Raw genomic sequence first — 22,437 nt, 5'->3', positions numbered from 1 at the left:
TCAGACATACTCGTATTAGTAGTTCGATCACGTCGGGGTCACCAATGTGGAGTTAGAAAACAACGAGACAGGAGACGTGAGAGTAGACGTAGTCGAGGTAGTTTACTAGCTCCAACTTTGCATGTCATACGTTCGACAACGACGCTGAACTGACTGTGAACCGGAAGCGTAAGTGCATTATCTCTTAGGCGAATGTCTCTAGCTATATAGATGTGGTCACCACAACTGGCACCTTTCTGATTCCAATTCAAGCACTGCGTAAAACTGAAAACATGAAAGAAATATTCTTAAAAATGTGAAACACATGTATAGGATAGTAATAACTTTCCTTTTCACCATATAAACATCTATAAAACAACCCGGAATGGGACCCAACATAATTTAAAATGTGCTTTTTGTGGGATTTTATGAATGCAGCTCCAGTAAAACATGACTTTCTGTTGGACAAAATCTAGACAGTCTGTATGACATCAACACCCATGTTCCTTTGCGTGCACAGTACGCGGAAGTAAGTGGTTGGGGGAAGAGCCACCTGACCCGACCCGTGTCAGCACTGGGACTGCATCGCCTGAGTTTGTTGTAGGGAAATGGAGAACGTCTGCCTTGACAACTTAATTTTAAAGCTTCACGATGTGAATGCGGTTAAGTTTGGGGAATACAAGCTGAAGAGTGGCATGATCACGCCGATTTATGTCGATTTGAGAGTCCTTGTTTCCCACCCGTCTCTCATGAACCAGGTAAACACGTGTCGAGCCCCACGTTGGCGCTACGGTATGGTGACGCTCATCCGAGAGCGTGGTCTTTCAGTTTAAGAGCATGCTTTGTTGATTTCACGTTCAGAATTTGCAGTGCTTTGGTGATTTCCCTTTCAATTCGAGAGCATGGCGTGATTTCACGTTCAGATTGTAACGCTTTCCCCGAAAACCCTGCCCTCGCATTCACATCTGCTCTGCTCAAACTGTGTGCTTGCAGGCACTCATATATTGTTGCTTGCAGAGATTTTCTGCCCGCGTTGGTGAAACGCTCGCTCTCAGATTTCTGCTCCGTTCCCGAACTTCTTTGAGCAATTATCCCTGTCAACATGCCAAAACCAATACGAATGCCAGGTGTAGTGTTGACCAACGAAATGGACCCTGTTCGTTCGATTTACACCTTAAAGCGTCCTGTGCGGGCGGTTACTCTTTAACCGGGTTCATCCATTCCCGCCCTGCAGGGCTTTATTCAAATATGTACTTCCTTTGCTTTCTTTACACCTTTTGGAATAAAAGTACGGGGGATATATATGTATACCAGTGCCCGTGCTTTTTACTATAATAGCTACATAAGATGGTTGTGTAGCACACCGGCTTCCTGTCAGTGTGCGAGAGGGGAAACGTGATTTTGACGTGAAAACTTGGTTAGTACTGATTAAACTGTAAAACACCTCAAAAGGGGTCAGTTTGATCAATGGAAAGAGATGTGGATACAGACGTACTACATCTGCATTTCCACACAATACAACAGTTGCACGTAATTTCACTCGGATCGAATGCGGTGAAAATGTAGGCCAGTGCTTATCCAACAACGTGAGAAGGGGAAACTGGCAGCACAACGAGCGTGAAAGCGCATGCGCTAAGATGACGCCCCCCCCCCCCCCCCCCCCACAGAAAATATTTAATTTTAACGGTGTGCAACACATTTCGTTGAAAATGTCCCCATTTCTCTGAAGTGCCAGAATTCAGTCCTCCACTGGTACAGCGAGGCATTATGAGTAGCACAACAGTTTTGCTTCCTGATGAAAAACTGGGTGCTTCTCACCCTTTCTGATGGCCTATATATGCTTTTCATTTGTCCGTCCGTAAAGATATTTTCATTTGCAGAGCTATTTCACCACAGACCCGAATACTGATGGAAACGACCTCAACAATTATTAGCAGGTCACCTTTCAGTTGCAGATTTTAAAGAATTTGTTGATAACCTTTAAAGCAGGGATAGTTTTTTGCTCCAGGTCTTAGTCCAACCTTTTATCCCCTTTAACCCCTCTCAGCCCTTGATGAGTCAAGGTACAAACTTAGTGCCCCTCACTGGGGTAATTATTAATTTATCACATTGGCAGGATGTGTGCTCTTCTGATAAAATGGGGTTGGCACTATCAGTGTTTTCTTTTAAATCACATCTGAAGACTTCAACTTCAACAGACACTTTTACTTAGGCTGCTTCTTTTCTCGGTTTTATTTTTAAAAAATGCTCCACTTTTGTGTGGCGTGATAGTTTAGAGGTTAGCACTTTTTCCCCATAGCAAGAGGGTCCTGGGTTCGATCACAGCCCCTCTGTATATTGGTAGCATGTTCTTTCTGTTTTCAAATTTTATATATATATATATGTATGTATATATACACGTTCTTTCTGTTTTCACATTGGTTTCCTTCTGAAACTTAATTTTCCTGTCACAGTCCAAAAACATGCATTGATTGGAGACTTTGGATTGCCCATTGATATGAATGGTGTATAATTGATTTTGTGTGTGTGTGTGTGTGTGTGTGTGTGTGTGTGTGTGTGTGTGTCTTGGATGGACTGGCGACCTATCCAGGGTGTCTCTCTTTCGCCAGCCCAATGCTTGCTGGGATAGGCAAGGCTCCAGCTCCTTCAACCCTGAATTAGCTATTGTGGGCAATGTGAATTAAGGTCCTACAGTCCCTGACAAAGCAGTCAAAATTCAGTTTAGTTTTGATTGGTACCTAACACACATTGACTCAAAGTATGTTTTGATATTTGTTATAATGCATTTTAATGAAAAGACCTCAGTTTTTAACATGTGCGTACACCAGGTTTCGCAAATGGGTTACAAGGTGTTCGATACAGGTACGCTGGATGTCATTGCATCCCGCCATGGTTTTGCTCTGCTTCCATTGCTAACACCCAGGCTTATCACGGTGCTGCCATATATGCCCTGTTATGTACTGCAAATTTTCCACTGCCATGATGCCTAATGACAAAGTTTGGAAACACCACTGCTTGCAACAAGAGTGTAACTAACTGACCTGAGAGGTTACACTGTAAATTGACAGCAGCATATAACATACGTAACTGACACCAGCTATAATACTGTGTTGATGATTTGTGATGAGCAAATTAGGCTCAGAGTTGCACAATGTTATTTTTCAAACGTAATCGCCAAACATTGAGTTTATACCACGGGTGTCTTGCTATACCTCCGGGAACTCTGCCCACTGAAGTTATTCCAGATATAAGAAATCATGAATGCTTTGTTCATTTTCTCATTTGTTCACAGGTGTCAAGTCTCATTTACCAACGTGCACAAGAAGAGGAGCTGAAGTTTGACTCTGTGTGCGGGGTTCCCTACACTGCTCTACCGCTGGCCACAATCATCTGCTCCAGACATGAACTGCCCATGCTCATCAGACGGAAGGAGGCTAAGGAGTACGGTGGGTGGATGTTCGTCAAGCCTCTGAACATAAGCTCTGATCTTGGATCTATCACTGTGCTAGACCAAACTGGTTTCAGTTGAGCATTCCTTTACCTTGACATTATTAAGTATGCTATCAAGATAGTAATTATGTTGATATCTTTGAGCCAATGAAATGTGACATTAAAGGTGATTAGTAAGTCATAGGCTGTTCCCTGTGTGATAAACAGTAGTAGAGCAACACAGTGTTTGTTATGCAGTGTTATCTGAACACTGTATTCTAAAATGAAAGGTTGTTTAATTTATCCCACACACACGCTTAATGTCAAATGAATGAATGTGTGCAACAATGTGCCTGCCTAATGTGTATAACGTGCCGATCGCATGGCAGTGACAGTGTCAGTATGTTGGTCTCGCTATCCAGCCATCACATTTCAAATGAACATAGTGCACTTATGGTCTCTACTGGGCAGAGGTCTTTCAGAGAGTCATAATGCAACATAATGCTTGCACAATGACTCTTTCATAGGATTTGCATTGTGCAATGACATAAACAACCCCTTTAGTGGATAAGGGTAGCAACCCAGGTGACGGTGAATGGGGTGTCCGGGTGGCGTTGCGGTCTATTCAGTTGCCTACCAACACAGATCGGCGGTTTGAATCCCTGTGTTACCTCCGGCTTGGTCAGGCGTCCCTACAGACACAATTGGCTGTGTCTGTGGGTGGGAAGCCGGATGTGGGTATGTGTCCTGGTCGCTGCACTAGCGCCTCCTCTGGTCAGTAGGGGTACCTGTTCAGGGGGAGGGAGAACTGGGGGGAATAGCATGATCCTCCCACGTGCTTACATCCCCCTGGCGAAACTCCTCACTGTCAGGTGAAAAGAAGCAGCTGGCGACTCCACATGTATCGGAGGAGGCATGTGGTAGTCTGCAGCCCTCCCCGGATCGGCAGAGGGGGTGGAGTAGCGACCGGGACGGCACGAAAGAGTGGGGTTATTGGCCCGATACAAGGGGGGGGGGGGGTAACGGACTGCATTTTATATAGTAGAGTTGGGTCGGTTTCTGGTTTACCGGTCCTGTTCACTGCATGCATTTAAACCGGTTTGATTATACGCAAACTGCTAGAACCGGTATTTGTCAGTGTGAGACGTTCTGGCAGATTAAAAAGTAGAGAAACCTGTGCCGACGGCGGTGCTAAATCCAATTTGTATTGCATTAGTAATGATAGAAAGCGATAAGACGACGTGATTAACATAACAGTATGTTTGTTTATAAATGGACTGACGGAGCCACTAGTGTCTGACAGGCCGTGCGCAATTTGTCGAGTCGAGTCGGTACCATGCGGTGGAAAATCTCCATTAGTGCCGAGCCGAGGCAACAAAAAGGTCAAATTTCAGTAGAGGTGGGTTGAGGGAAGATGCGCACCGTGTGTTTGTTTACTTTGTTTGGGGGCGACGAGACAGACAAGACATGTCAAAGATAGTGTCAGTGAAAAGGAAAACTGCGCCACTAGGTCAACATTTCGGATATGGAGCCAAAAAACAGACGAGATTTTGATATTTTTATTACTTGATATTTTCTCAAGTTGCGCTAAGCCGAAGTCTTATTTTATTTATTATTAGGATGTTTAGAAGAAGAAAAAATAGGTTGAATGGTTGTGTGAAGTAAAAACTGTAAAAAAAAAATTTTTTTTAATTGTTAATGAGTCACTACACTGACCCAGTCTACATTGTGTTCCACTCGGGAGCAATGTCATGCTCATGCAGTAGCGGAGGCTGCCGAGTCAAGTGCGACACCTAGTGGTAAAAGTCGGTATACCGGTTTGGTCCTGTGTTTGGTTTAACGTCAAACAAGTTAGAAAATGTTTAAACCGGTCCAACACTATTATATAGCGCTTTTCTAGCTGCAATAGCCGCTCAAAGCGCTTCACAATAAATGCCTCACGTTGTCACACACACACACACACACACACACACACACACACACACACACACACACACTTATGGAGGTGTCAACCATGCAAGGTAACAACCAAGTCATCGGGAACAGTTAGGGGGTCAGTGTTTCCCACAGGTTGACAATTTACTTGTGGTGCTGGGTGTGTGATGGGTGGGTTCAGTAATAAACTAGTCAAACAAAGGTTTATGAATAACTTTGTTGCAAATGAATAACTACTCAATATAAATAACTCTACATGTCAACATAAATAACTATTAAGAAATAAATAACTTTACATATTAAAATACATTTTCCATTCTCAAACTATATTAAAAAACAGAACAGACTTTAACTCTGCTTTTAGATGAACGTGTCAAAATAAATGTTTGAAAATGAATATTTGCATAGTAAATTACATTTCACATTTTCAAAATAAATTCAAGAGATGGAAACACTGTAACTCTGCTTTTGGCCCAGAGTAGTTTTCCTTAGCCTTGTGTCATGTGCCTGTTTGCACAGTTAGCATTCCCTTAATTTTCCTTGCTTTGGGGGAAAAAAAACAAACTATCTAATGCTTGTCTGTGTGGGTGTGCTTCAGGGGCAGCTCCATTTATTGAGCTTCTGAGGCATGCAGCCAGGTGCTCGCTCTCCTTTCAGCTTGTTTCTTAGGTCAGTTTTTACCTGAAATAGAAACAAACTTGCATAACCATTTTGAATACAACCATTTTGAAAGACAGCACAAGAGAAAATGTACACAGTGTGCTCTCTTGCGTGGTTGAAAATCACTTACCCTGCTCATTGCTGAGAAGTCTCGCTCAGTTTACACTGGAGACAGGGAGGACCAGGGCCGCTGCAGCCAGAAGACTCAAACCAGGGTAGATATCTGCCTACTTGTTGAATTCACTGGCCAAATGTTGGTAGTTGTACGCTCCTGTAAACTGGGTGTTCAGTTCAGTGTCGAGGCTACTAACATTATTAGCTAGCCAGTCCAGTTACCCTTGTAAGTTACGCTAAAATAAGACGTGTAACACTAACATTTTAGATATGACAAGGCATTCTTTTTTAGGCATCCAAAACACAACTGCTAAGTCTGGTGTTTTTTTTGGGGGGGGGGGGTTGTCCCCTTTTTCTTCCCAATTATACTCGGCCAATTGCCCCACTCTTCTGAGCCATCCCGGTCGCTGCTGCACCCCCTCTGCCGATCTGGGGAGGGCTGCAGACTACCACATGTCTCCTTCAATGCATTTGGAGTTGCCAGCCGCTTCTTTTCACCTGACAGTGAGGAGTTTCACCAGGGGGACATAGCGTGTGGAAGGATCATGCTGCCTCCCCCGCCGAATAGGCACCCCGACCGACCAGAGGAGGTGCTAGGCAGCATCCAGAACACACACCCACATCTGGCTTCCCACCTGCAGACACCGCCAATTGTGTCTGTAGGGACACACGAACATGCCGGAGGTAACGCGGGGATTTGAACCGGCGATTCCCATGTTGGTAGGCAATGAAATAGACCACCACGCTTCCCGGACGCCCCCAAAGTGTGGTGTTTTTATTATCGAGTTAGGAAAAAAATTAACTTACCACCAGAAAAACTTGATGCTGCCAGTCTCCCTTTGAAATTGACTTACCAAATGAATTGCCATGTCATGCACACCTGACATTGTCTTGAGAAGGAGGGGCTGAAGGTCTGCTGGTCTGTGTGCATTATGAAATGATAATTACACGTGTTTATCGGAAAAAAAAATTGGAATTCAGATTTGATCTATCTGATCAGGTCTTAGTCAACCTGGGCGGGCTGCCCAAGTAGAGCCTCCTGAGCCACTGCGCCACCCCCCCCCACCCCCAAGGAAAAAAAAAAGATGTTACCACTGGGACAAGTCTAGTCAATAACAATGGCTAAAAGTTTGGAATAGAATAAAGACTGATTTACACCTTTTGTTAACCTCCCCCTTCAGGAACCAAGCGCATGGTGGAAGGAGCGTTTTGTGAGGGGGAAACGTGTCTCATCATAGAGGACACGGTGACTACCGGTACCAGCATCCTGGAAACTGCAGAGGTGCTGTACAAAGAAGGACTGAAGGTGCACAATGACATTATTTTTGTTGTTTTTTATTTATTGTGTTTTTTTGTGTATCACATAGGTGCTGGTTTGATTATGCAATTTTTGGACAATAGTAGCCAATATAATGTATAATGATAAATAATACTGTTATATTAGTGATAATTAGATTTTTAAGTTTTATTGACAGTCAAGTTTGTATTAAAAGAGGTGCATACTCTGTCTTTGTGGGATGGTCCATATAAAGAAACGAGCACATAAACACAAAGTAGAAAAACTAAGGACATTTTTGTTCTATTAAAAAGGAGAGCAGCAAAAACAGATATTTCAGAATGACAAAACCAACAATCTGACAACCAGTTCTGGGGTTGACAACTCTATGAAATTCTCATATCCATTTGTAAAGGTGACAGATGCCATAGTACTGATGGACCGCGAGCAGGGCGGCGTTGAGATGTTGCGCTCTCAGGGAATCCGACTCCATCCAATCATCTCCATGTTCAAGCTGCTCAACGTGCTGCTGGCGGCCGAGCGCATCGATGCCCAAACCGCCCAGAGCGTCCGCAAGTTTATCCTGGCCAATAACACTTTCAGGTATGACCCTGGGGGTCATTGTGAAAGAGAAATTTGACAAGTTGCACTCAGCAAAGAAATTGTTGTTACAAGGAAATCCCATGCACAAGTCACTTCAATGCATAAGTCACATTTATATGGTGGTACAATAGTGATGTGGGGGTCAGTCTTTTTAATACCTGCACCCACCCAACCCGTTATGAGAGCCAATACCTGTTATGAGAGCCCAACCCACGAAAATATGCATTAATGAACCACCCAGACCCGACCCGCAAGCCTCCAAATTTAGCCCAGGCTACAGCAAAGTGAGCAGTGTTGCACTATTTCATTTTTGGGCTGTTTGCCCAGTATAATACACTGATTGTGATGCATAGCCTATTGTAGCTTAGCCTCATAGTCTCTGGGTCTAGGTTACAAAATAAACACATGAATTGTTCCAAACAGTGTTCTTTATTGTTGAATAGCAGCAAAACAAGTAACCCTTCATTAAAGACACAAACTCTCTCACGCACTCACACATACACACACACACAAGCCTCCTCTTTCTGGCCAAAAAAAAAAAGAGTTTTGGTGGTGTAAACAAAAGTTACAGATACCACTTTGGGGGGGGGGGGGACTTGTAGATGAAGCCTCAACAATGTAAAACACGATGCATTGACCCAAACCACGATCGCAAATTGATGATAAAGCTGCTTGTGTGTGTGTGTGTGTGTGTGTGTGTGTGTGTGTGTGTGTGTGTGTGTGTGTGTGTGTGTGTGTGTGTGTGTGTGTGTGTGTGTGTTGAGAGAAAGCGAGAGAGGAAAAGGTGGACTAGTAATGTACGCTCTGTACTCAGAGCGCTGCTTTGTCACATTTTGACCCGCCCGCCTGAACCCATGGTATGTTCTAACAAGCATGTCCGAACCCGCCCGTTGGGTTGTGGGTTGACGGTATTTTCAATCGAGTCACAAGATTAAACAGTGCCATCTAGTGGCTGTAGATGAAATGGAGTGTATAAGTCGCTTTGGAATTTGTTGCAGAACCAGCCAGAAGAGTAAAAAAAAAAACAGTAACTTAGCCCGGGAAATAAAACACCAGGGTGTTTGTAGTTACTTTTTTTTAAATTTATTTATTTTACTTTGTTCAGGGTTTTTAACAACTTCCAGTGTGGGCATAGGGAAATCTCATGCACCTATTTATACTGCCCAGAATGGGTAAACAGCATGGTTACCTGCAGATAAACTAATGCTTAAAATACTGACATATTTATTGTACTTTTTTTTTAATTCCGAACACTTGCGTTTTTAAAGATTGTGTTTTCGTACTTTTTGCTTCATCTGCGTCTTGCATAGCCGATGATGTGCTCTATGCGCCCGTCTTGTGCTGTGAATGGCAGACTGGCTTGATGGTCTAACATTAGGGGAAGAGCCAGCAGTGTGGATTTGTTTCACAGTTTCCAGTGAGGAGAAAATTTAAGCTTTTGGTAAAATCTTTTCCACTGAAATATGGAGAAGATGAAAGAAGACATAGCATACTGAATACTGCAGAGCATACTGAGTACTGCAGAGCAATATCACATCAGACTTCTAACTATCTAAGTAGGTGCAGACTTTGAGAATGTGAAGAAATGGCTTGTAAGTGGCACAAGGTTCAACTGAATAGATCCAAGTACAGAGAAGAAATGAGGCTTGAGGAAAGAGAGCGTAGGTTTGTTTTGTTTTTTGTTTTTTTGTTTTTTTTTTATGAGAAAACAGGGTAGTCCAAACATGAGAAAAGGAACAAAAGGTATAGGCAACTAAGACTGAGCAACATCTAAATGAAATGCATGGTTTATATACACATAATGAACAGGTGCATACAACAATTTCTATGAGACAGGGATAACCCAAAGTCATATGATCCCCTCTCTCTGTCATCTGGTGCATCCACTGGAGGTCCCACGTGTAATGCCATCTGGAAAAGACTGAATTTTCTATTGGGCTTATTGAAGTATTTGACCCTTGTAGTTTGTAATTGAATTTTCTCTGAAAACCAAACTCGAAATAGAATGTACTTAATGAATCCAATGGTATACATTCTGAAAAATTAAACATGTTTTGTATTGTTTACTATATCGGCCAGTTTCTTGTTGTGGTGGTTTGTATTGGTGTCGGCCAACAAATTTTTTTTGGGGGGGGGGATTCCCCCCTCCCCTTTTTTCTCCCCAATTGTATCCGGCCAATTACCCTACTCTTCTGAGCTATCACAGTCACTGCTCCACCCCCTCTGCCGATCCAGGGAGGGCTGCAGACTACCACATGTCTCCTCTGATACATGTGGAGTCGCCAGTCGCTTCTTTTCTCCTGACAGTGAGGAGTTCTGCCAGGAGGACGTAGAGCATGGGAGGATCACGCTATTCCCCCCAGTGCCCCCCCCGAACAGGCACCCCAACCAACCAGAGGAGGTGCTAGTGCAGCGACCAGGACACATACCCACATCCGACTTCCGCCAGCCGCTTCTTTTCACCTGACAGTGAGGAGTTTCATAGCGTAGCGGTCTATTCCGTTGCTTATCAACACATCATCATCATCATCATCAGTTCCGTAACCTATGAAGGTTGTAGGAGCACAGCTGATGCCTCAGTAAGTTTCGGTTAAGTCATCATTGTGTTTCAGTAGGGGGAGTACCTGGTGGTCCCTATCTCCTCTCCAGGTATGGATGGCCGTTGGTTCACAGAGGAACTCATCTGCCCTTTGACAGGTTTTGTTTTTAGTTCTGCTGGGTGTCCACACACCCTCCTCACTACAACCCAAGGGTTGAAGTGGGGGTGCCGGTTTAGTCGCCAACAACCCGATGGTTGCAGTTTAACGTCGTACCCAGGACAATTAATGTCGTACCCAGGGCAACGTTAATCATCACTAATCCTATCAACATGGGGATCCTGTTTCGAATCCCCATGTTACCTCCAGCTTGGTCAGGCGTCCTTACAGACATAATTGGCCGTGTTTGTGGATGGGAAGCCGGATGTGAGTATGTGTCCTGGTCACTGCACTAGCGCCTCCTGTGGTTGGTCGGGGCACCTGTTCAGGGGAGAGGGGGAACTCGGGGGGGGGGGGGCAAGCATGATCCTCCCACGCGCTACGTCTCCCTGGTGAAACTCCTCACTGTCAGGTGAAAAGAAGCAGCTGGCGACTCCACATGTATCAGAGGAGGCATGTGGTAGTCTGCAGCCCTCCCCGGATCGGGAGAAGGGGTGGAGCAGTGACCGGGAAGGCTCGGAAGCGTGGATTGACCAGATACAACTTGGGAGAAAAAGGGGAGAAAAAAAAAAGGAGTTTCGGCTGTGGGACGTCACGCTATTCCCCCCCCCCGCCCTCCCGAACAGGTGCCCTGACCGACCAGAGGAGGTGCTAGTGCAGTGTCCAAGACCCACACCCTCATCCGACTTCCCACCCGCAGACACGGCCAATTGTGTCTGTAGGGACGCCCAAACAAGCCGGAGGTAACACGTGGATTTGATCTGGCGATCCCCGTGTTGGTAGGCAATGAAATAGACCGCAGTGCTACCGGGACACCCCGTCAGCCAACCAATTTTATTTCAGTGCGCCCCAGTTGCATTTTGGTTTCTTCTAATACTAATACTGTATCTTCTGCTGTTTTTCAGGCATTCCACATTAGCAAAATGTTATCCTATGATTCATGTGCTGTAGAGATTTCCGCCTGCTCCAGTTTAAACAACTTAGTTTTTCCCATCTTTGTCTTGTCTTGGTCTCGTTTCAGCCCTAAAGAAGAGAATGGTCATTTTTCTCCAGTCTCCAAGAAGCCGTGTAAGGACCAAACCCAGGAGCTGAGCTATGGAGCCAGAGCCAAACTGCCCAGTAGGTCATCCTGTATTTGTGTTGATCTGTACGGCATGTGGAGTCTCAGAAGTGGAAAGAGGCATTTGGAAAAGAGACCACTGAAGATTACTTTGTTTTATACATGTTTGATGATTTTATTTTTGTTTGATTTTGGTTTATTAGCATAAGAGGGGGTATTCTAACTTTATTGCAAGTTATTTTGATAGTTGATTCATAATGTTGGATACCAATTGCCATTTTCTCATTACATTATTTTCTCTAATTACTTGCTTACATATGTTTTGTTTTTTGTAGTTTTTGTTGTTGTTAAAATGGTGGCTATATGGGATGAAACCCCTTGAATGCAGCCTCTCCCTCTTGCCTCCAGACACCCACCCACTTGCATCCAAGCTGCTGAGGATCATGGAGGAGAAGCAGTCAAACCTCTGTGTGTCGGCAGACATGGCGGGCCGCAAGGAACTCCTCCAGCTGGCAGACTCTCTGGGTTCAAAGATTTGCCTCCTGAAGACCCATGTGGACATCCTACAGGTGGGAAGAAAGACCACGCCATCTTCACCATTCTGCTACTTGTGGCTGTTCCAAGGTCCAGGCAAAAGCCAAAACAAGATGGAGGTTTTACCCCCCCCCCCCCAACTAGGGCAGGGCGATATGGCCAAAAATGTTATCACGATAAAAAATGTAATATCAGTCCATATCGATAATGATCACGATAAATGAAATAATAAATAAATAAATAACTTTTTTTAAGAGTGATACAAGTAAGGATTATTGTTCTCCTTCTCAGAAATAATAACTTATTGTCCCTATTACTAGTACTGCTGATAATAACCATCATCATCCTCCTCCTCCTCATCATACCCTGAACAAAGTGCCATATATCAAATCAAAGCGTGGACCAGAGGTATCATTTGCGTCACTTTCTAGGACTACGCGCCAGGTTTTAACCAGGCATTGACGGCCTTGGCTGAGAAACACAACTTCCTCATCTTCGAGGACCGCAAGTTCGCTGACATAGGCAACACGGTGAAGCACCAGTATGAAGGTGAGGAGATGAAGGGGAATGTTCTGGAGGAAATCTTTGGATTGGTTTGTTAGTGTCTCCATTAGTGGACTCACAACAGAAACCCTTGTGTCAATAGTCTTTAACCTTTTCTTTTCCTCATACCTTTTATTCTCATTTAACGAAAACATTATGTTCTTGGGGTGTTTTTACACCCCAAAAAAAAAACAACATTGTCTCGATGTATAGCTTATCATGGGTCCCTCAATCATTTTCACAGGGGGCCTGTACAAGATTTCCTCCTGGTCCCATATAGTGAATGCTCATGCTGTGCCGGGCCCAGGTGTGGTGAAGGGCCTGAGCGCCGTGGGCAAACCCCTGGGTCGAGGTTGTCTGCTCATCGCACAAATGAGCTCCGAGGGCTCTCTCGCGACTGGAGAATACACACAAGCGGCAGTAAGTATATTTCTACCCAGGCCTTTTCCCTCAATCGGTCCCCATCTCCAGTTACCTCAGCACCATGTTTCCGTCCAAATGTTAGACCGAAGTTAAAGCTCAAATCCACAACTTTACCCCTGTGATAAATCGGCATTTTATCCATGTTGCGTCCTTACCATGTTGGGAGTCATTCTCCTGTCTCTCAATATACAATGATTGAAATATTTTGACTGGGTAGGACAAACGCTGGTGCAGTGGCAAACACGTACAGGTTGGAAAAAACTCCACCTTGGAAAAAAAAAAAGATTTAATCTTGATGTAGATGTGGCCATGCTTCTGTTGGACAAACAATCAATATTACAGTAGAACAGTGTTAGAATATATTTTGATGACGTTTGTAGTACATTGAACTGCTTGCGTTAGCTTTGGCCTGAGGATGCCACTTTTACAAGAGTGGAACTACTTACTGGTGAGCTGACAGCACATAACCAGCAATGGCTGCTACACCTTGTTTTGTAGTCTGAGAAAATCAGTTTGTAACAGGTCTATTTCTCACTGCCTCTTACATCCAGCCATCTACTACTACTACTTTCGGCTGCTCCTGTTAGGGGTCGCCACAGCGGATCATCCATTTCCATCTCTTTCTGTCTTCTGCATCTTCCTCTGTCACACCAGCCACCTGCATGTCCTCCCTCACCACATACATAAACCTCCTCTTTGGCCTTCCTCTTTTCCTCTTCCCTGGCAGCTCCATACCTCTTACATCCAGCCGTAATGGAACATTATCCTACTCTAACATTGTCTGTCTAGCAGATTGGCCAATTCATTGTCACGTTTCAAACGGATAAAATGTTGAGAAAGGTTCATGGATTGCAGCTTTAAGAAAATCAATTGAAAATTGGAGGACAAAATTTGAATTGGGTACATTTCCTTCACCTCGTTTTATGTGGATAAAACAAATCATGCCGTACCATTAAACACAGTCATCAGAAACATTCAAGGGAGAAATAGGAGGGTTGGCAAAGGTTACTGTATGAGAAATTCAAAAATTCTGTGTTTAATTGCTCTCTATCACATAATCCCATTATCACCATGTTGACTTTTTCTACCTAAAATGAGTGTGACATTTTTTTTGTGATATTTATGAGTTTTGTTTTATTTTTTCAAAACTTGCCATTTCCATTCAGCTTTTCTCATTTACAACTTCAAAATCCTTATAAAAGCGTGTTGGAAACAGCCAGAGATTTCCATGTTTGGGTGCTGGTGAGTTCCAGGATGTATTTGTTTTGTACTTCTACATTTTTTCAGGTTTTTTTCACCGATGTGTGTTTTCTGTCTGACAGCTGAAGATGGCAAAGGAGCACTCGGACTTTGTGTTTGGGTTCATCTGTGGCTCTAACATCAGCAGGCAGCCCGAGTTCATCCACATGACCCCTGGAGTGAAGATGCAGGCTGGAGGTGAGCTGACTTCATTTTTTTTTGTTTTTGTTTTTTTTTGCTTTTTTTTTTTTTTGCTTTTTTGTTTTTTGCTTCCCCCCCTTTTTTTCTCCCCAATTGTACTTGGCCAGTTACTCCACTCTTCCAAGCCGTCCCAGTCGCTGCTCCACCCCCTCTGACAATCCAGGGAGGGCTGCAGACTGCTACATGTCTCCTACGAAACATGTGGAGTCACCAGCCACTTCTTTTCACCTGACAGCGAGGAGTTTCGCCAGGGGGCTATAGCACATGGGAGGATCACTCTATTCCCTCCAGTTCCCCATCCCCCTGAACAGGTGCCCCAACCAACCAGAGGAAGTGCTGGTGCAGCGACCAGGACACATACATAGCCACATCCGGCTTCCCACCCGCAGACATGGCCAACTGTGTCTGTAGGGAGCAAGCCGGAGGTAACACGGGGATTCGAACGAGCGATTCCCCCTGTTGGTAGGCAACGGAATAGACCACTATGCTACCGGGACACCCCTGACTTTGTTTTTGATTGGAAATGTTTGCCCTGATTTTGGCTTCATATTTTTCCCCAGGAAAAGATTTTTTGTTACTAAAGAAGCATTTATTTCAAGCAATTTAAAAAATCTAGTTGTATAGTATGACTAAGACTATGGTCATGCATGCGCGAATGCAGGTGAATGACCATCGCCTTCCGAGGCGAAATTCGTATCTTGTCCTGCTGAATGTGGGTGGTGCAGGATGTGACGCACAGAGAAACCAGTTTGTTGGTTTCTAGTCCGTTTGCGTGGTTGTAGCTTTGCAACGGGAAAATGTACACTGAAGCCCAGAGAAAGATAAATAAATCCATCCATTCCATCCATTTTCCGAGCTGCTTATCCGGCTCTCAGGGTCGCGGGGATGCTGGAGCCTAATGTTTCCCTAAATTATCTCACTTGTACATGTTATCATAGTTTCATGGACAAATACAGAGGAAGAACATTGATGTACAAGTTATATTTGTATACCACAAAATATGAATTGATTGTTGTTAATAAATTGTCCATTTATTTACATTCAGTGCCTGTCTCCTGACTCACTGCAAGGGGTAGTTTTCATGGGCAGGGTCGTACAATACCAGCTGGTTAGATACAGCAACAATCATAGTGTCCTCCATCCTGGCTCACTGGAAAACTACATCCAATTGCAGCAAAGTGGAGTCAACCACACACACTTCTTTGCTATTGCTTGAGGCTGCAAATTCGCCAGTCAAAGTTCACCAAACTCCACGCGAAGCGAAGATGCAAATTTCCTTTGCCGCCGGAAGTGAATGTTTTATTCGCCCGTTTGCTTACATAGAATGGAAGTGAACAGAAGACGAATATCCGCCAAAATTAATTTCCTGCATGTGTGACTGTACCCTGAGGCTTGGATGCTTCATAGTGGTGCGGTTACTGTTGTCCCACTGGGGGGTGCTGTTGTACAAGAAGTCATACTAAGTTCTGCTATAGCGTAACCGACTAGCTCTGTCACTCTCTCACCTCCTCCCCCCCTTTCTCCCACAGGTGATGATTTGGGACAGCAGTACGCTAGCCCTGAGGAGGTCATCTGTAACAAAGGCTCTGATGTCATCATTGTCGGACGGGGTATCCTGGGGGCTGCTGATAGGGTGGAAATGGCTGAGTCATACAGGAAGTCCGGCTGGGAGGCCTATAGGAAGAGACTGGGACAGGCCTAACTGTAGTAGAGCAGGGATGGTGTTTGCATAAACTCCAATACTGAATTCTAAGTGAAACTCTGAAAAAAATATCCTCCAGAAGTACACAAACATAAGCACCAGCACATATACGTACGTCTGTGCACTGCATCTATGCACACTTCAAATGTATTGCAACATACACAGTTGCACACTCGCACAGACATTATAAAACTGTATGGAATGAAACAGAGCAGATTGTTGAACTTATTAAACACCAACGTGTTATTTTATTCCCTCCAGTTGATGAGCTGCGAAACCTATACTGACCTCTAACCTGCCAATATATTCAGACCATGGTATGGGTACGCCATGATGTATGGTATGAGTGAAAATGGTTTCCTGTGTTTCAGTTACTCAAGGAATGCTTGATTTGATTGCTAATGTACACAGCCTGAAACATATAGTCATTGCTAGGTAATGCTAAACCATGGATACTTAATTGTGTTTTTGATTTTTGTTTTTCTTCAATATATAATCCTTTTTATTTTACCTGTGGTCTGTTTCTCTTTGCAGGGCACAGTGGATTAAGGCTTTTAAAAGAGATAAAAGTGGTCATTCCTGACAACAGATGATATCGCTGTCAAATGAGTTGATGCTTTATAAAGCCCCAGCCTTATTGTCCCTGTACATATTCCAGCATGACAGATTGCCAGTAGTTGGCAAACCCATTTAAAAGCTAGCTCTTGTTTTAGACAAAAAGTAGTTGTAGAGGCGGCCGACTGAATTCAGCTCGTGGTATTGAACGTGCACTGTGTTTCACTGCCCGACTTGAAAGACAGAAATTTAAGCAACTGTGGGGCAAGTACGGTGAATCTGGTTAATAACTATCAACGAGCAACTTGCAAAGCCACAGAAGCACTTGTGTGCGAGATTTCAAATCGAACAAGAAAACATTTCATCCATTGCAGAGGGGAGATGAGAGGTGTGGGTTAGCCTGCCCTTAAACATAAGGGACCAACATAACAGCATATCCTCTTGGCTGTTTGGAGACAGATTTATTTGATACAGCAGAGTGTAGTAGGCTATAATTTATTGTACCGGAGGACCTTAGTCATGTAGGTTAAAAATACAAATTGGGCTTCAAATACTCCTTCAGCGCTGGGCCTGAATTTAGTTTAGCTGTTGTTGTTTTGGCTGGGAGTGAAGTGGTGGTATGACATTTGTTCTAACCCGCAGTATTTATATAAGCTTTCACTGGGGGGCAGGTGATATTAAAACCCTGTATTAGTTCTTTTTTTTTTCAGTTTACCTCTTGACCATCACAGCTGTGGAGGCATGGGCATGTTGGTCCATACCAACTTTGCGGGTGATGTGAATGAAATGGTCGAGGTGCTCCGCTGTGGACATCTTAAAATGTGATTGGTGGTTTGAGACTTGGTCCTCAGCTCGGTGCAGTTTATGCAGTGTTGTCCCACTGATCCATAACTGAAGTTATTCACCCATCTATGACTTATTGACCTCTCCTGCCTTACGTATACGCTCGTCTTTGTTGATTATGAGCCAGAGCAGACTCTCGTCAGTCGATGGTCACTGTCCAATAGCTTGTATGTAAATTTGAATGCTCGAAACGCCGTTTTTTGGGGGGGGTTGAGGGTCATAATGTTAAATGCAGCAGATAAGGTTGGACACCCATACAGCGGCTCCAAGACCTGATGTTTCCTCCATTTAAAGGGACTTTTCTCAGTGTTTTCCCTCCTGTTTTTTGTTTGTTTGTTCGATGACAAACTGTGATGATATTCTCTTTGATTAAATACATCTCATTTGACTTGAGAACTGTCATGTTAAGCAAGACATTTCTCACTGAATATGCACTAATGTGTAATCTGTAGACAGTAACATCTATTTCTAATACCATGTGGCAAGGGGATGAACCATGTCAACAGCAAATAAAGGATATTTTCTTCTACCTTTGCACAACTTTTCCTATTGCTTTTCTTTACTTATTCATACTTGTCTCTGGCCTGTAATTCTTCATTAATTTGCAGATAACGATGTGAAGGGACGATGAAGAAACATCTCTCAATAATAATGGGGGGGATGTAAAGGTCTTGCGCCCCATCACTTAATGGTTTTTATGTCCTTAAAATCTCTTTTTAAGGTGTAAAATAACATCTGGTCTTAATTTGTACACCTCATTCAAACAAGTTACTGTAGTGGTGTTTGTGGCAAAAGGATTTTTATTTTTTTGTTTTTTTTTTAAACGAGTCCGTCAAATTGGAGCAATATCAGCAATACTGAATTTAAGTTGGTAAAATTATTTTTTTTCCCCAATATTAACATCGGGCATCTTTAATCATCATTATAACCTTCAACGCGAGTTTCTACTTCATCAGTTTTTTTTTTAGAAATTAATTTTTCATCTTCCCTTCATGACACTATGACTATGTCACACCATGTAGATTTCCCACACTTCTTCTGAAAGTGGCCTGGCAGGCTGTGCCGGTGGGAAGCTCATTTGCAAGGCATATGATATGAAAATGACTCGTGAACAGGTCTCGAGAAAGACAAAGTCAAACCAAGTCGGCAGGCAGGCAGGTGGGGCTTCTCCGCTGCCAACAGTCGCGGTGGACGTGTGTCACCTTCCACTGGGCCTGCCTGTCTGCGCGGCCACGACGCTCTCGCACGGCTGATGGAGGGAGTCGATGGACGGAAACCGGAAGGGCCGAGGCGTGGTCTGCACCGAGATAATGGAAAGGGACGATCTTCCATTCTGCGTGTGTGTGCAATTGTGGGCATGTTAAGTGTGTGTGTGTGTGTGTGTGTGTGTGCGTGTGTGTGTGTGTGTGTGTGTGTGTGTGTGTGCCCCGCCACCCCCGTTGTGTCAATATTGGATCAGAGCAACGCACCGTGCGACAGGTGTCCGCGCACGCCCTGAGGGGGGGAGAGAGAGAAAAGAGACGGGGAGAGAGAGAGAGAGACGGAGAGAGAGAGAGACGGAGAGGGGGGGCTGAGATATAAAAAGGTGTGTACCTGCCGCAAGCTGCGCACATTCAGCGTGGTTCTGCGAGATGCGCACAAAACGAGAGCTAATAATGTGGCAGGTGGCACCTTTTCAGTTTTGTTGTGTCTTTTTTTGTTTGTTTTTTGTTTTTGTTTTTTTGCTTTCCAACGGTAAGGGTTAGAGTTTAGGGATAAAGTCTTTGAATCCAGTAAAAAAAGAAAAAGAAAAAATTGTTCTGCTGAACGTTTGCATTTTTATTTACACTAACTTTTCCGTCTTTCCCTGACTGTAGACTAGAGCTATCCACACACTACAGAGCACATCCCCTGGGACAGGACCACCATCATCACCACCACCATCATCATCATCATCGTCATCATCATCCATGACCATCATCCATGATCTTCGGACGCGTTAAAAGTCCGTCTGCGATATCTGTATTTGCTTTACGTTGAGCCTCACGCACAATACCTGAAGATGAAGTTTTGTTCGTTCGGCTCGCGTTACGCAGGTACAGGTTGGCAACTGGAAAGAAACTTTTTTTTTTTTTGGGGGGGGGGGTCATGATGGAAGAACGTCGTCGCTAACTAACGCTGTCAGACTAATAAGGGAATATTGATTATGAACGGGGTGGGTGATGAAAGCTGTGTGAGCTCAGCAGCAACAGGTGTGTGTGTGTGTGTGTGTGTGTGTGTGTGTGTGTGTGTGTGTGTGTGTGTGTGTGTGTGTGTGTGTGTGTGTGTGTGTGTGTGTGTGTGTGTGTGTTTCCCTCCGCGGTGGGACCTGGCACGGTCTGCATGAGGCCCGCAGTCCTGCAGGGTCTACGGCAGGGGGCTGCGTCCTCTGTGCGGCGTCTGCATCAAACTGTTAGAGCAGACCCGGTGGACCACAGCAGGCTTTCATGGCAGCCAAAACGTTGTTGAGCAGAATTCTGGAAAAGTGTTGTCTGTTTTTTGTGTGTGTGTTTTAGTGGACGGGCATGTGGTTCAACTGAAAATAGAGGAGGCGTCGTTTTGTGTCAAGCACAGGCCCACACTGCAAAACGGCCACTTTTGGAAAAGGCTGAAAATTGTTATCTAAAATGATGCAACATACAGCAACTGTTTTTTTTAATTTAATTTCCGAATCTTATTTCCATCTTTATTCATCTGCTGATGGCGGACGATGTGCGTCGCGGAGTGAAACACACTATGGACAGATTAGGTTTCTCTTCTCAACCTGTCCACAGGTGTTTCTCTTCCAATGCCAGTTATGGTAATGTCACTGAGAAATCATCTTGCCGATCTTATCTATTGTCCTCTTTCTGGGACATACGGTGTCAACAAGCCCTTAGTAGGCAGGCCAGGAGTCATGATATAGCCACGCAATCTGCCCTTTTAGTCACATATTATGTATGTTTACAACAAAGATGGAATATCTGGTTACACTTTTTTATTAACCCCAAAACTAGCTAGAGGGGCCGAGCTATAAAAAAAACGTGCCTTTGTGGAAGACATATAGGCTATTAACATATATGTCTTGCCCTAGAGAGAGGGAAAGAGAGAGAGAGAGAGAGAGAGAGAGAGAGAGAGAGAGAGAGAGAGAGAGAGAGAGAGAGAGAGAGAGAGAGAGAGAGAGAGAGAGAGAGAGAGAGAGAGAGAGAGAGAGAGAGAGAGAGAGAGAGAGTCTAATTCCCTTAAGTTTTTAAAGAGGAACTCGGTTGCCAGGTCTGTTTTTATCCCGCCTTGTTGAACAGCCTCCATCCAGCTCCAGCATCCTACGGTGATGCGGCTACGTGCTCCTTTCTCCCAGCTCAGTAACACAGATGGTATTTATGTCGGCACAGGGAGGAAGATCTCCATCTCTCCTGTTTGTTCAGTTGGGATAATCGTTTTGCCATTAGGACATTCACGATAATAGCGTGTATTTTCCACCGGGCGCCTCTATTCATTACCGTCCATCTTCCACGTCATGAGCCCAGGCTGGAGAGGTGAGCGCCCGGGAAGGGAGAGGTGGTTATGTTAACCATTAACTAACCATTAACTTCACACACACACACACACACACACACACACACACACACACACACACACACACACACACACACACACACACACACACACACACACACACACACACACACACAGGACATCTGATAGGGACCATCTGCCATTCTGCACAATCTGCAGCCTCCATTCGTTCACAATGAATTCATGTTCCTCTTCATCGGATGTGAACTATCCTTTCCCACTTTGTGATTGAAATGTACACTCAAGACGTGCTCTCATGCCCACAATAAAGTACACGGACCTTCTGAACGCCAAAACCTCTCGGAGGTATTTCACTTCATCACTAAATCCAATTCACCGAAAAACGAAGTACAACAAACATGTCAGAGACGACCTGGCCAGTGGACGTTTATATCTGAATAAACTAAACCGCTCTGACTAGTTTCCCAGTTGCGTTCACTTCTGTTGACTGGAAGTGTTTTCTAGTTTTTAAGCCAGGACACGTGACGCGTCTGCGTCATTGCATCATTTATTCATTAGAATAACCGTAGCCTTACCATCTCCATATATTTACCTCTCTAGCCTAAATCATTTGGCAGTCGTGAACGAACTCCCCAGCCATCTTCATATATATATATATGTGTGTGTGTGTGTGTGTGTGTGTGTGTGTGTGTGTGTGTGTGTGTGTGTGTGTGTGTGTGTGTGTGTGTATAGACACACACCCTATATATATATATATATATATACACACACCCTATGTGTATATATACACACACACACACACACACATATATACACATACATACACACCCTTGTAGACTTATTTCATCAAGGGAGCTATATTGGTTCGAATGAGTCTACCCTATGTACGTGTGGCCGAGGTCTGCTTGTGTCTTTATTAATTCTACTGGATAATTTAGCAAGTGCTTAATCATACTCAAAGAAATTTTGGGCGCTAAGCACAAAGTGAAATATGGTTCATATGGTTATAGATCCACCTGCTACACTGGCCTATGTGCAAAAACAGGGTATATGCAGACGAGGAAGGAACTTGGGATGAGACCTCTCCCTCTGGCCTTAATAGAAACATTAT

The 22,437-nt window shown here is 44.1% G+C and overlaps 1 protein-coding gene across 3 annotated transcripts; it reads left to right on the top strand.

Moving 5' to 3' along the window:
* The first annotated feature begins 524 nt into the window (after window positions 1-524).
* On the top strand, window positions 525-18,319 carry umps (uridine monophosphate synthetase). Of its 3 annotated transcripts, none has more exons than XR_008811013.1 (11): window positions 525-737; window positions 3,272-3,425; window positions 7,299-7,423; window positions 7,809-7,996; window positions 11,714-11,811; window positions 12,161-12,321; window positions 12,718-12,835; window positions 13,074-13,249; window positions 14,575-14,689; window positions 16,222-16,505; window positions 16,656-18,319. XR_008811013.1 is itself a non-coding variant. In XM_056289607.1 (10 exons), exons 1-10 carry the CDS (start codon window positions 588-590, stop codon window positions 16,392-16,394), a joined length of 1,458 nt encoding a protein of 485 aa, XP_056145582.1. In that variant the 5' UTR covers window positions 525-587; the 3' UTR covers window positions 16,395-18,319. The 3 variants fall into 3 exon arrangements, 1 of the variants encoding a protein (XP_056145582.1); XR_008811012.1 differs by having other exon boundaries at window positions 16,222-16,711; window positions 16,929-18,319; XM_056289607.1 differs by having other exon boundaries at window positions 16,222-18,319.
* The last annotated feature ends 4,118 nt before the right edge of the window (window positions 18,320-22,437 follow it).

The sequence above is a fragment of the Lampris incognitus genome, chromosome 11 (assembly GCF_029633865.1).
Source record: "Lampris incognitus isolate fLamInc1 chromosome 11, fLamInc1.hap2, whole genome shotgun sequence".
Taxonomy (NCBI): Eukaryota; Metazoa; Chordata; class Actinopteri; order Lampriformes; family Lampridae; genus Lampris; species Lampris incognitus.
This window is presented reverse-complemented; position numbering and strand designations above follow the sequence as displayed.